General features: G+C 33.6%; 2 protein-coding genes across 2 annotated transcripts; one reads left to right on the top strand and one right to left on the bottom strand.

Annotated features, from left to right (window-relative positions):
• The first annotated feature begins 477 nt into the window (after positions 1-477).
• On the top strand, positions 478-2,506 carry LOC132040519 (uncharacterized). Its single transcript, XM_059431178.1, has 2 exons — positions 478-726; positions 1,097-2,506. Exon 2 carries the CDS (start codon positions 1,098-1,100, stop codon positions 2,166-2,168), a length of 1,071 nt encoding a protein of 356 aa, XP_059287161.1. The 5' UTR covers positions 478-726; position 1,097; the 3' UTR covers positions 2,169-2,506.
• On the bottom strand, positions 2,482-11,645 carry LOC132040511 (UDP-N-acetylglucosamine diphosphorylase 2). The gene is made up of 15 exons (XM_059431166.1): positions 11,367-11,645; positions 11,059-11,113; positions 10,649-10,800; positions 9,374-9,413; positions 8,363-8,455; positions 8,182-8,291; positions 7,994-8,068; positions 6,998-7,037; positions 6,745-6,827; positions 6,567-6,644; positions 5,258-5,401; positions 4,278-4,345; positions 3,812-3,926; positions 3,558-3,714; positions 2,482-2,804 (listed from the first exon to the last, which is right to left on the bottom strand). Exons 1-15 carry the CDS (start codon positions 11,520-11,522, stop codon positions 2,707-2,709), a joined length of 1,464 nt encoding a protein of 487 aa, XP_059287149.1. The 5' UTR covers positions 11,523-11,645; the 3' UTR covers positions 2,482-2,706.
• Positions 11,646-14,667: the final 3,022 nt, after the last annotated feature.

Raw genomic sequence — 14,667 nt, 5'->3', positions numbered from 1 at the left:
CAAGTAAAGCAGAAACACAGCAAACACATGAAAACATACTCCGCAACAACATAAAAAATAAGAAAACTAAAGCAGAAAAGACGACAAGTAGTAATAGCAAAGTAAGAACAAGAAATATGAAAATAATTTAAAAAACTAAAATAAAATTAAAATACTAAATTTACTAGTAAGAGAAATACAACTAATCTACTACTCCTTCCGGATCAAAAAAAGAGTCTATTTAGCTATTTGCACAGCCCTTAAGAAACTACTCACTCCAAGAAAAAAAATATGTAAATTGACTAAACTATCCCCTAATTAAACAGACATTGAGATTTGATAACATAACACTTAACAGGAATAAATCTAAAAAATAAGGTTAATTGTTTATTGATTTAATAAATAGATACTTTTTTTAACCCAAAAATTAAAAAAAAAGCTAAGTGGACACTTTTGCTAGTCTTCTAACCCTCCAAAATCTTGTACCAATACTTACAGCCTTTTTGGCAAGACTTTTAAATCAGCTTATTTTGAAACCTATATGAGTCTTGGGTGAAACCGATCTTTGGCATTCAACGCAGTTTGAGCCCGTTCCTCACGACTCCCGTTGCGTCGGTTTTCTCCTCCATCTTCATTTCTCTAAATTTACGGCGTTTGCCTGGGATTTTGGCAGTAGATCCACATCTTGTAGGCGCCGCTTTCCGAGGCATAATTGTTTCCCTCACAAATACGTTAATAAAAAAACAGGTACAAATTACCCCCCCTCTTTGGATGGATGCTTGTTTCCCCTGGTTAGTTATTTTATTCTTTTATGTTTATTTCCCCTCTGCTTAAACTTATAATATTCTACCTCCTTTCTTGTATAAGGGTGAAAATGTTCAATTAGACATACTGAAATAAAATAGAGTTAAAAGTGTTTTGGTTTTGAGTCTTTCAGATATATTTTCAACAAATAAAAAAAAACATTTTATATTCGGATGACCTCTACCGAAACACTTTAAATTTTCAGCCAACAATTCACATATTCTTTTTGTTTTTTTAGTTTTATTATATGCCAATCGACCAAAATGAAAATTATACATACTGAAATCATTACTATTTGGGCTTTAAAATGCAGAATGTCTCTTTCTCCGATCATGAGCTCGTTAGTTCCGCCACTTACACTTCCAACTGTTTCAATATCATATACCCAACTAAGTGACAAGAATGCTGATTTGTCTGCAAAAATACAACAAGGTTTTGGCCCAAATGGTCTTGGAATTCTGTCAATATCCGATGTTCCTGGTTATTCATTGTGTCGAAAGAATCTTCTCCACCTTGGTCCCAAGTTAGCCAACCTTCCTGATGATGTGAAAATGGAGCTTGAAGATGCTAATAGTAGGTACAACTTTGGATGGAGTCATGGTAAAGAAAAGCTCGAATCGGGTAAGCTAGATTTGTTGAAAGGATCTTTTTATGCAAATCCAGTGTTAGATGTACCTACGACAGACCAATCTCTCATTGAACGATATCCATCGTATTGTGGATCAAACATATGGCCTCGTAAGGTTCTGCCAGAACTTGAAACCGCGTTTAAAACTCTTGGAAAGTTGATACTGGATGTGGGGTTGCTCTTGGCGTATCATTGTGATCGCTATGTGATGCTTGAGGGTGAACGTCTTGAACAGACGCTTGTTCATTCTAGATGTCATAAAGGTCGTCTGCTTTATTATTTTCCAGCTCAGCAGCATAGCAGCCCTGACCATGGTTCCATATCGTCGTGGTGTGGATGGCATACAGATCATGGTTCCCTTACAGGTCTTACATGTGGTATGTTTACTAGAGATGCTGTAGAAATAGATTGCCCTGATAGTGCTGCTGGTCTTTATGTTAAAACAAGAACCGGTCAAATAGTTAAGGTGGAGTATGGGGTGGATGAAATAGCATACCAAATAGGTGAAACAACTGAGATCCTCTCAAGTGGTCGGCTTTGTGCGACGCCACACTGTGTTCAGGCACCAAAAGGTGATGCTGCATCTGGTGTTGATCGCACAACATTTGCATTGTTCATGCAACCTGATTGGGATCAAAAGCTTTCTTTTCCAGAGGATGTGCATATTCATCGCGAGTTGATTCAGTCCAATGGATCTCTTACTTTTGGAGAATACACTGAGAAGCTCCTTGACAAGTATTACCATCTCAAGATGTAAAGCTGATATAGTTGTGAGAGTAGATTTGAAAAGCTCCTTCAGGACGAAGACAGTTACTTATAATTGCAATAGTGATATTATGAAATGGGATTTTGTCATTCTAAGACAGACAAGAGAAAACACTTCGGAAGCAGGCAATGTAGTACAAGCTCTTGTCCTTACAAAATCTAGTTGATTAGTATTTTGGTAAATCATGCTTTCGTGTCGAGCATTATAGTAATGCCTTACATCTTGAGTACTCAGAAGAACCCTATTTTGATGTACTTCATTACGTCCCCTATATGGAATAATAATGATTGATTTACCAGGAAAAAAAGAAGAAGAAATTATTACATTTGTATCATCTTTATAAAATATAAGCCAAAGCTTCCTCATTAGTAGTATCAAGTATTCTCGCTTACACTAATGTCTACAACAGTATGAAAAGACGACCCTTGTGAACATGAAAAACTACTACTAAGAAAAAAGTGAAATAATCGAAGGAACTGTATAAAATGGAGAAAAATTCCAGGCATTTACTTAATGAAATCAAATCAAACTAAAACGAGATTTCACATGGTGCATGGAATGTCCTTCCACGGCAAATAGCTTCCAGGTTTTCGCCAGCATATGAACAAAGCGGAGAAACTTCCACACCTGAAAAATTAAACGCGCAATTTTCATAAGACTGTGAAACATTTACATTTGTTAAACTAGGGGTTGTTTGGTTCACGGTCTACAACAACAACCACGCCTCATGCAGTCTCAAACAAGTTGGGTGAACTTTTATGCAGTGAATAATAACATAGAGGTTATATGGTGAATAATTATGCATGGATAGTTATAAGATGAATAATTTTTCACGAATTGGTAGTAACACATTTTTATTCCATGTTCTATCTGGTAAAAGACAATACACAGATTATAACAGTATTAGTTAGCAACACTTGGATTCTGGTGTTAAACTCTCATAAGTTATGAAGTTCAATATCGCAAACCAATTATTCCATAATTAGTTGAGCGGAGATTCTATTAGTAAGATAGATTTTTATATGAGAAACCAAACACTGAATAAGTAATGCAGAGTTTTATTCAGATTAAGTTTCCCTATCCCTCATATCAAACAACTCCTAATGTTCTTGCAATGTTGAGAAGGAGTTGTATTTTCACCATTTAGCAGCCCTGGCCTCATGACTATTCAGGACTTACCAAGACAACTATGTCTGTTGTTTGACATACTTTGTATTCCATGAGAAGTCCAAATATACGTGAAACTAAACCCCTCCTTACTTGAGGATCTGGATCGCTTAGAAAGTTCTCATTCGTCACGATAATTAACCTTTAATCATTTTTTTCCACCATGCATTATGAACTTCACAAAAATCTTTTCTTCCTCAAACATCAAATTACCTGTGGCATATAAGGGCACAGAATGTGTCAAAAAGCCTCCAGCTGCAACCACCCAACGGGTGTGGAGACGAAGAACAAGCAATCTAGCACTGTCAGGAGTGTCAAAGTTTGCCCCATTTGCATTTTTAACTGGAGCAAATTCTTCTTCACGAACAACCTATATAGGTAAAATATTTCAGATTCCGGTATTAGGCCGATACGCATTTAGCTGCTATTGGAGACTGGAAGTATTCTGTCAATAGAAAGACAATTACCTCAAATAGTGTTGTTGAAGGTGTATAAGGAAAAGCATCAAATATGAATTGTTCTAGTTTGTATCCCACTGTATGACCATGAATTGAGGGGATTTTCTTCTCTGCAAGATGATAACTGCAATCATATCGCAAAAGCGTTCTTAGACTGGTATCCCGACAATAATAGCCAACTCCACCTATGTTTGTAGAACATAGCTACTCCCCAGAGTCCAAATAAAGGAGGAGAGTAAAATAGTCAAATTATGCAGAGCACATGTAAAGTATAGTCCGGGTTGCTTTCGTGATGGATTGATCTCTATAGGTGTAAGAGTAATAGCCTTACTTCATGGCCATCCACCGACTTACGGCCTTTATACTACTATTATTACTATGCAATTGATTCCAACAAGTAGCCATCAAAGCCATAACTTTACATCTATTAGGCAACCACACGGAACAAAATACAAAGGAGAAAAGCATTGCTCACATGCTGTCTTTCTCAAGGCCATTTGCCACTTGATTTAGGAAATCTACAGTAAACATATGTAAGCAGACCTGAAAATAAAACACACGAGTAAATCAAAAAGGTTTCTACAAAAGAAGAAACATGTGCATACAAGGCAACTGTGCTTTCCTCTTCACGAGGTCCATTATACACCCTTTTTTTCTTTTCTTTTTATAACTATTTATATATTTTACAGATATCATCGAGATTGCGGGGTGTGAAATTTTGTCCCACATAACAAATAAAATATCTTAACAAACAAGAAATTGTTTACAGCATTCATTGGAAATATTAAATCCTCTCTCTGTTTATTGACAGGCACATCTATGAGCACAGTTCCAGCAAGAATCTTTTTTGTTGCTCGAACTATGCTCTTTTCTTTAACTTATCGAAAAATAAAAAGAGCTAGCTCCCGGAAATAGTTAAGGCACACAAATCTGAACTTACACCAACTAAGAGAACTCATTCACATATTATAGTAAAAGGAAGGTTTATTTCGAAATATTTCCTTACAATTAAAGATAGAGGTATATTTTTCTTATCAAATGTTCTTTAGCATGGTAATGTGATTATCAGAATAACTTTGGCAGCGTAAAATCTTGATATGAAGATTTAGTGACAACTCTCTTTAAATATAGGAACTCTACCTTTTTCCCACTACAATCAATCAAGGAAAATGGTCAAGGTTTTAGCTAAGATTTATAACACAGTTTTCTGTTGAAAAAAACAGCCTAAATTATTTGCAAGTGAAGCAAGAAGGATACACAAAATTCAGTTTCCATACTGTTAAAAATATTATAACGTCGCAAATCAACAGAATGCTTCTGACTAGACATGAGAAAACCTCTTGCTGTAAACTATTATTAGAATTCCACTAAAATATTTGTAGGGGAAGAATAAGAGACAAAAATCTAAGGAAAGACGGAGAAAGGAGAAATAAAGAGGTGAGAGGTTGAATTTACATTGCTCCAACAAAACCGAAGACGTCCTGTTTCCTGGTTGACTGCACTAGAGAGTGAAGGATCCAATTCACTGTACTCAACTACAGCAAGTGGTCCACCTTTACCTCGACGGACAAACACACCAACCTTCTCTTGTGGATAGGCCTACAATTAGAGTGGATAAAAATCAATATGTATACATTATAACTTCTTTCTGAATAGTATTCTATTCAAGAATTACATGATGATTGATGAGAATTCTAAATTGTGATGCACTACGTTTACAAAAAGAATGAGATATTTTTTTTTTTTTTGTAGTAGTCTATAAAAAGAATGAGATTATGTTGACATGTCAGGTAAATAAATGTAATTCATGTCCAAGCTAAGCTCTTGTGCTGCTTCATCAAAGAAGCACCAAAATTCTACTTGTCTTCTTGGACTAAAAAGATAGCATCTCATACACTATTTCTGTCGTGTTTGGCTGGATTTTTCTCTCTAGTAGGATCAATGTGCCTAGTACCCTGCTGCTGGTTATTGTTTTGCTTCTCTTAGGGAGAGTCCATTTATTTTGTGGGAATTGAGTATTCCAGGATGTGATGGAAGATGGACAATCATAGCAGAAATGTAAAATCCAAACATTAGTTTGGAAAAGAGTGGATTGAAGGAAGAACCCTACCAAGATACTAAACAAGTCAAACTTAACACTAAAGGCAAAGTAACTAGATGCCAAGCTTATATTGTTTGATCTAGCTAAAATTACCGTCATGCTTGCATATTTCAGCGTTATAGAGTAACTATATATAGACCCAAGGAATGTGAAAATAGGATAAAGCTCCTGGTGTTAATATTCTACAAAATACGAGTCTGAACATAAGAGTGAAGCTTAGCATTTTTTTCATCAAAAAACACAGGCGACTTTTCCTCTCTATGCGGTTCACCTTCATAAGGGACATACATTAATTCATTATGAAGTGACAAAAATAAACTTATCAACTTTTATCAATCTTCAAAAATTCACAACTCTACTATATTTTGCTCAGTTAAATTTATACTTGAGAACGAGCATCTTTTAACCTATCTAAAGCAACTGTATCAGTGGCTTTCAGTTCCCAAAACAAAAGGAAACTCTATAAAGGTAACAAAAGACACAGATGATCTGATTTGGCATCCTGAGCAGATACTGGATTGGAAATATTGCAACTACTTCCTACTCTCTCAGATGCTAAATTCCATGTACAAAAAGTTGGATAGGAGAAGTATAGCACTTTTCTTTTTTTAAACAAAAAAAAAAAAAAAAAAAAAACAGAAAAAGAAAAACAAAATTATTCACCTTACGTACAACTTTTGCAGCAGCAGACACACCTTTATCAATGAAATAACCCAAAAAGGTAGGATCTGCCACTCGAACCTGCTTCCAGAAAACAATAAACATGTAAACAGAACAAATTGATAGAAATTTTAGTCTGTGGGAAAACTATATTAAAGGTGGTAGGAAAAGCACAAATTACCAAAGCATTATCAACTCCATAGCAATCGACAAATTTAATGCCTCTTGAGTTCATGTCTTCCAATAATCTTGAAAATTTCAAAGCTGGACACAATCTAAATGTTAATTGACTTACTTCAGTATGGTATGAGAACGACAAGCAAATAACATCTCTCCAATTCTAGAAGTTAACAAGTAGTACTCTATCGCATTGAGAAAAAGATGCTTAAAGTAAGGTATAGCTCCTTATCAGGAAAAGAATTGAGGTATAGTACCTGTATAAACTCCACCATTTCCATCTGGAGACTTTGCTACCTGCTTCAACAAAAAGCTTTAATAACCTCTTAACTCTTTAGAATATAGCGACAACAGAAGTAGTAACTTTGTTTTTTTATAAACTGAAAGTAATAATACAAAAGAAAAATTAGATGGAAATACAGATATTTTACAAGTAGAAACTGGTATAATATCAGCAACTGTAACAAAATTAATTGATTGCTTAGTCACTATGTCAGGCACTCTTTGCCTCTTTGCTCCACCCAATTGACCTCTCAGAGGGAGAGAGGGAGAAAGAACCATCCACAGCAAAAATTAGCAGATTAATTAAGTCTGTTATAGAGATTCAAGGAAAATTATGTTCCTCTTTGAGTTCTCAGTTACTAGTGACATTTCAATTTACCCTGGATCGACCTCACATGCTTTATTGATTTCACAGACATCTTCTACCTGGAATTTCAAACTAACTAGACCCCTTTGTATGGTTCCGACACGAATCACCAAGTGTCATAAAGTTTCAGCAGTACAGAAGTTTAGGACGTAACTGGTAATTAAAATGACAGAAGTATAGATTGACAAGTACACTATATGATGGCCAATATATGGAGGACAATAGCAAGCTTTATCCATAAGCTTTATCTACGAAAATGGAAAGGTATTGACTGCTCAAGACAGATAGCATTAGCAAGCTTTATCCATAAGGCTGAAAAGTAGCTAAAATATCTCTACTTATCCCGGCAAAAAGAAGGTAAAGTGAGACATCTCTAGTTGGACATACAACTCTAGTTAAGTGAGCTTAAACAGAATGTTCTACTTTACCTGTGTAAAGTTAATTATTGAACAATTACACTTTCATTAGTAGCAGCAAAATATCTCGCATATGCTTGTAAAATGCTTTCTCTAAACATTGCAGCTTGAAGATATGCATTAGATTTGATGCCTGACTTTGTGAAATCACGTGATAGAACATTTCTTCAAAGAAAGAAGTCACCTACCCTGAATGGGGTCTCCATGATGAATCTTCCATCCTTTGAAACACAAGGTATGGTACCTTGTTGGAAGAAGGTGACCTGCATTAACAAACGTTGTCTTAATGCGAACAGAATATCAAAAACCAATAATACTCTCAGATTAATTTAGATAAAAATGAGAGGGAAACAAAGCATGACGAATGAAATCTTACTTGATCTGGTTCAAGGCCAAAATACTTATGACTTTCAAAGTATTTGCGCGTGGCTTCGTCAGTGAATGGACTGGTCATGATGTACCACTGTATCGGAACAATGCCAGCACCTGAAATCTAGCAATAGATTAGAGTGTGGACACATGAATTAACATCCAAGGGCATCGAACGAGAAGCTTACCCTCATTTGCAGTTATAGCTGCTAATCTTTGAATACACAGAATTCTCTCAGCTTGAAGATGGAAAAGTGACTTTCCAGATGGAAGTCCAATATCTGGTACAAAAGAAGAGAAAAAGAACATGAATAAGTAGAAGCTTTATTTCCCCATAGTTCTATTTCCCACCGTCCTTCCTCGCCCTCACCCACTTTAGAGAGAAAAGGTGGAAGTAATATAGAAGTTGCATGTTAATCCATCCAAAAAGAAAGTAATTAGGTTTATCTGATTCTTTTTTATTAATAATACTTAAAAACTCTTTGGTATTTGCTACAACCATTTCCACATTTTCCGCATGACCAACACAGAAAGTTCTACTTATTAAGTTTCCATTTCAAAAATCACAAAATATTTGTGTGTATTAGGATATACCACCTCAAATTTGTTCAAGTTTTCCCAGGAGTGAATCCATGCCATTCAGTACAAAAAGATGCCAATCAGAAATAAATATATCAATGACAGTGCTCGTTAACATTACTACCTAACTTTTCACCTTGTTCAATAAACAAAATACTCAAAAGTGAACTTTGTTATACTTTTGCAACAAATATCTAGTCCATCCCATCTAACATTACAAGATTTGGTGAGGCTTGTAGATTATAAGTTGAGAAGCGTAGTTTTTTATATCTTAGCTCTTTTTATTGTCATAAAAAATGTTGATAGTTACATACTAAGAACAATGCCAAAGAAAACTAACTGTTATACACCAGGAATTCATACAGCACCGAAGATAAACATTACTAAAGAAAAAAGTACTTGTTTATAAAACCATCACCAGAATTAACCATGCATCAACAACTTTGGGAACATATTGTTGACAGGTAACCACTATGAATAAGGTATTATAGCAAATAGTGTACATCATGTAGACTACATCTTTGAGTGTGATTGGAGGAAACAACCACAAAAATCTATAAAAAGAATCAGAAAATTAGGCAACTCGTAAGGATGTCAACTAAATATTAAAAATTACTCACTGAAACATCCTTTGGGGTCTGAACTACCCAGTCGAGTCCCCTGCACCAAACAAGTCATATTCTCAACATGTAGACAACAAAATTTAGAATAGCCAGAACACCTATATTAGAACTTTGAAATAACAAAGTAACATCACAAGCCAAAAAGTTTTGGACAAATCATCCCATGTCATGTCACACCCATTGACAATTGAACAGGCCCCGATAGATCTTACCTTTATCATGATTTCTTTTTTTTCTTTTTTTTTTAAAGCAAAAGGAAAAGTTCTTAACACAGACCAAAAGGTGATCCTGTTAGGCCAGTGTTATGATCTATAACCGTTCTCCTCAATCATAATGCCAATTAGTCTAGCCAAAGGGTAAACAAATAAATTAGGAAAAGAAAAGCTCCAGTTATAAAACGAAATTGCATTTCAATAACAAGGAAAGCATTTTTGCTTGCCGTCAGAAAGAGAAAAAAGGGGGGGAAAGATGAGAGTTGAATTTTTTAATTAACCTGATAGTACTGAGAAACTAAGAATATATCTAACCTTTGACAGGAACACAGTCAAGAATATTTTTTAGAACAATCAAAAATATATTTTATATTTTATGATAAATAACCAATACACTTTTAAAATATTAATTATTATGATATATTTTCGGAATGAAGTAACTTTTTTTCTTTTTATGAGGATAGAGATAACTATTTTTTCAAGTAGAAGCATCAAGCAAGAAAGCACCAATCAGTCAATTAAAGAGGCAGCAAAACAGAGCCAATCCTTACAGGTATGCTACAAAGACACAATAAAATATTTAGGATCAGGAATTATTTCTCATCCTTAAATGGTAAATTGAGTGATTATACCAGTAGATACATTTACTAAGTTTTCAACCTATATCATAATGAGTAGAATGATAAATGATAGCCAAATTTACAATCTATATCATTATGAGACAGATACACTTTGTCTTGCTTATCAAAAGAAAATACTAATACACTTTATCTTACTTTATACATGAAATGATTATCAGTGATCCAGATCTCACTGGAGAAAACATCTTTTAAATCAACTTGGTTTGCATAAACGTAATCATAGCCTACTTTTGGTTCCCTTGATCAAAATCAAGAGTTCCATAGCGGCAGCACAAATCCTCATGATAAGAAATCATTCCAAAGTGGTTAACCAAGCCACCAAATTTATGACACCTCAGGTGGACCAAGTAAAAGCATAAAAGACGTTACTTTACTATGCTTAAAAGTCAAGAATGTCCTGAGCTCTTTAGTAACATTACCTGGCCACCAGACAAAAGCAGCACACCTAACTTGCCTTCTGCAATGGCCTTCATGCCCATCTTCCACCACTTCTCTCTCTCTTCCATTGTCCTCTCCTCCACTGTCGACACACAACTCTCCGGCACTGGCTCTATCGCCGCTGCTGGGAGTCCTGAAAATCAATGTTGAACAAATTCTTTCAGATATACTTATTATGCTTTAAGGCAAACAATCTTTTTTTCATTTGATAACTAGTAATATGACGAAAATTACAACAACATACTCAGTATCATCCCACAAGGGGTCTGAGGAGGGTGGGGCGTACGCAGACGTTACCCCTACCTTTGTGGGGTAGAGAGGCTGTTTCCGATAAAAATTAATACAAAAAAAAAAAAAAAGCAAAAAAAAAAAAAGTGTTCTTGGCACCAACCTTGTGAATGAAATGAACACCGAATGATCCGATCAATCCTAGGGAGATCTATATTCTGCAATAAAATATACTTCCACGTTAAAAGTCATCACTTTATCAGTAGTACCCAAACTTTTGGAAAAAAAAAAAATGCAATTCACAATATCAACTGAGAGATAATCTAAAAATTCTAATTTTATCATGTAATTGACATTATAACAGAAACAAAGAAAACTCAATAAAAAGAAACAATTTTTACTTGAAGAAACACACTTTACCTTGTAATTGCAGTGCCATAGTTAAATTAAATCGGTTAGAAAGGGATGTACCTCAATATCCTTAACAAGTAGATCTTTTTCTTCAGAAGAAAGTTCATCCCAAAGAGCAAAAGCATCTTCTTGGCCATAATCTTTGAGCCTTTCAAGTAAAGCTTGTGGTGGTGGAGATAATACTGGGGCGTTACTATCCATTGTTGGTTCCCTCATTCTTATCTCTCACTAGATCTCTTTGTTTCTCTCTCTAGATCTATATACACAGAATGTTGATAGAATTGAGAGAGTGTGTGTTTATTTGGTCATTGTGAGATTGTGAGCTGTATTTGTGCTGACGGTTGGTGGTTATTTCATACATACATACAGTAACGAGGAAGACAAGAATCGAGTTTGTATGGACAAGGCTCAATGACTAATTTGCCCTCTACACACCCAAATTTATTATTTGAAAAAAAAAAAGAGTTAGGCCTCGCTTGTTTTCATTAAGATTAAAACGTCTGAATCTGAATGCACATTTGAATGATTAAGATGTTGTCTCTAGATCTGAACACTGAATGATTGAGACTGTTTGTTTTCAATAATTGAATGTGCATAATGTTTTTATTTAAACATAATAAATATACAATTCAAGTTAAAAGGTAACTAAATAGTAGAAAATAAATACAAATTTAATAAAATAAAATATTATTTGATAAAAAAAATGAAACATTTATGTTCACTAGTGATGGTGGAGATGTTTTGTAGTCGTGGTGGGTGGTGGGGAAAGTAAAAAAAAATGTTTTTTTTCTTGCATTTGCAATCAGAATCATGTGTTAATTGGATTTTCTCTATTACTTAGGGTCAGCCTCCTTATATTCGATAAATTTCTATCTCATTCATCATAAATCAATTTTCCGACAAAAGCCACAACAATTAATTGATTAAATATGACAATACTAACTAAATGATAAAATTAATTTCAAAGCAAAAATAAAATGACGTCAATAATTTAGTTGGAGTTCTGATTTGGAGTGTTTTGTTAGATTTCAAGCGACCTGCATCAATGATCCTTAGAGATATTTACCTTAATAAAAAATTTACATAAGAATTTAAATCACATTTATACTATACAAAATTTTAAATTTGATACAACTATCTATTATTTATTTTAGATATTTATCCGGTCTAAATTATATATTTACTTTGATCATTATTATCACTAATATATAGAAAATGATTATTTTTTAACATTCTCTATTTCGTCGGTCAATTCCCAAATCTTTAAAGTATGTTGCTTTGTTTTATCTTTTTTCCAATTATATTTCTTAAAATGAAAGGAAAGATCTTAAGTTTTACATTATGCAATGAAAAAGAACTCTTTTGATTATTGATTTCTAGATTCAATCATTTAGAACAAATGGTGGATGAGGTAGTTACTAAGCTTTTGAATAAACTAAAGTAGAGATAATTCTAAAGTATTTCTAGCAATAGAAAGATGTTTATTAAAAAACGAATATGAACAAGATCCAAGGTAATCATTTAATACATGATAGGAAGGCCATAATTGAGAGGAAATGATATTTTATGAAAACTTTCCCTAATAAATTTTGGTAATTATTGCAACAGTTAAATATAATTAAAAGAAAATGAGAAATCCAAAAGTGATAATTGTAAAATTATTGGTCCCAATCCACTTTAGATCTATGTCGTGATTTTCTTGATCCATAGTCACGTGACACCATGGGTGCCCACAAAGTATGTGCACGTGTTCGTTAATGTTGTTTGAGACTTTTTAATTTCGAAGTGTTATTTGGGACTAGAATATTCTCATATACTTTTCAGCTCATTAATTATATTAATTATGATTTTTTATTAGCATTTGCCTTTTTTTCAAATAAAGAGCGCAGTGGAAATAATTGTTTCCTTTACAATAGTCAACTGTGCCATAACAATTAGCTTTTGAAGCGAAAAACCTTTTTATAAATCTATAAATATTTTCTTAAAGAGTTAACTCAGGTAAACCATTACCTTTGTTTAGAATTTGACTGTATAATGGTGTATTTATGCCTATCTTTTTATTGTATTATAATTCACAAAGAGCTACTCCTATCTAGTGAAATAGAAGTACTGTTTGGCAATATGTGAGAAATGGTCCCAAAAGAAAAAACACGTGTCACTTTTGATAATTTTAAAATCTGAAAATAAGAAAGTGAGTTCATATGTAAAAAAAAAACTGTATGTATAATGTTACAAAGTAAAGAATAGCTCCTAAAACACGAATGAAAGTTTAATTTAATTTTATTATCTTAATTATATGTTTCTAGATTAGTAAAAGCCTAAGGATAAGTGTCCATTTCTTTGCTCAACCACAAGGGTAACTGCGAATTATTATATTATATTAAGTTGCTTCATAATTCCTCTTTAGGTTGAATATGATTGATAGTAGAAAATAATATTTATTTATGCAGCTAATAAGAAAATTGATATCCCAACCTCTCTTATATATAGGAGTGAAATACAAGCCAGACATAAAGTAACAGAAGGCAGGACATAATTCCAAAACATATTCCATTTAGTAGTTTTTAATGAATAATTCATAATAAATTAGGTTTATCATTATTCATCCTTTAGTGTGTGACAATAAACAAAGGGGGAATGGAACAATTTGAGATGCACCGACGTTTGCCCACTTATGTAGTGGTGATATCACACGGAATATTACGAGCATAAAATATCTGTTAATTTCCAATTGCCAAACCTCATGATATGATAATAATGACATCTTAACAACTAGACATGTTAATTAAAACATTTCTCTTACCTATAGAACACAAAACCTCTGATGTTTTCCAAAAGGACACTACTACTACAGCTGAGTAATTTGCACGCAGTTTTTATTTGGAAATTTTGGAAACATTTTATTACCGTCTTTTTCTTATGAATATTTTGGGTATCACTTTAGTTAATTTTTATAACAATTTGACCTTATTTAAAAGCTTTAAAAAGGCATTTTTTAGAAGTTGTCCCCAAAGGGACAAAAAGCTTAAAAAAAACTTACAATTATCGCTGCCAGTTAGTCTTGCATCGGTTGTGGCGGGATATGTAGTTTTACTCCTATGTTCCAATTGAATAATTCTCATTCAAAATCTAATTTTTGGAATTGAGCTACATTTAAAGCTTATTTTATTATCTTGATATCGGAGTCAGATCCAATCAAATTCTTAGGAGCAGTTTGGCCATGAGAAATTTTTCACTTTTCTCCAGAATTTTTTTTCACTTTATTTGGAAATCAACGTTTGGCCATGAAAATTCCAAATATAATCTAAAACTTTGAATTCACTTTCACTACATTCAAACAACCAAATATTCTTTGCAAAAA

Source organism: Lycium ferocissimum, chromosome 2 (assembly GCF_029784015.1).
Source record: "Lycium ferocissimum isolate CSIRO_LF1 chromosome 2, AGI_CSIRO_Lferr_CH_V1, whole genome shotgun sequence".
Classification (NCBI taxonomy): Eukaryota; Viridiplantae; Streptophyta; class Magnoliopsida; order Solanales; family Solanaceae; genus Lycium; species Lycium ferocissimum.
The sequence above is the reverse complement of the archived record's forward strand: the minus strand, read 5'-3'. Positions and strand labels throughout refer to the sequence as shown.

What these genes read in the sequence shown, in the direction of transcription:
- LOC132040511 (XM_059431166.1), bottom strand. Translation starts at nt 11,522, where the DNA reads ATGAGGGAACCAACAATGGATAGTAACGCCCCAGTATTATCTCCACCA. An exon ending in TGCTTTTGTCTGGTGGCCAG is followed by an intron (nt 9,414 to 10,648) that starts GTAATGTTACTA and finishes TGTTTGGTGCAG; the next exon opens with GGGACTCGACTGGGTAGTTC. An exon ending in TTCGGTTTTGTTGGAGCAAT is followed by an intron (nt 4,346 to 5,257) that starts GTAAATTCAACC and finishes TTTTATTTTCAG; the next exon opens with GTCTGCTTACATATGTTTAC.
- LOC132040519 (XM_059431178.1), top strand. Translation starts at nt 1,098, where the DNA reads ATGTCTCTTTCTCCGATCATGAGCTCGTTAGTTCCGCCACTTACACTT.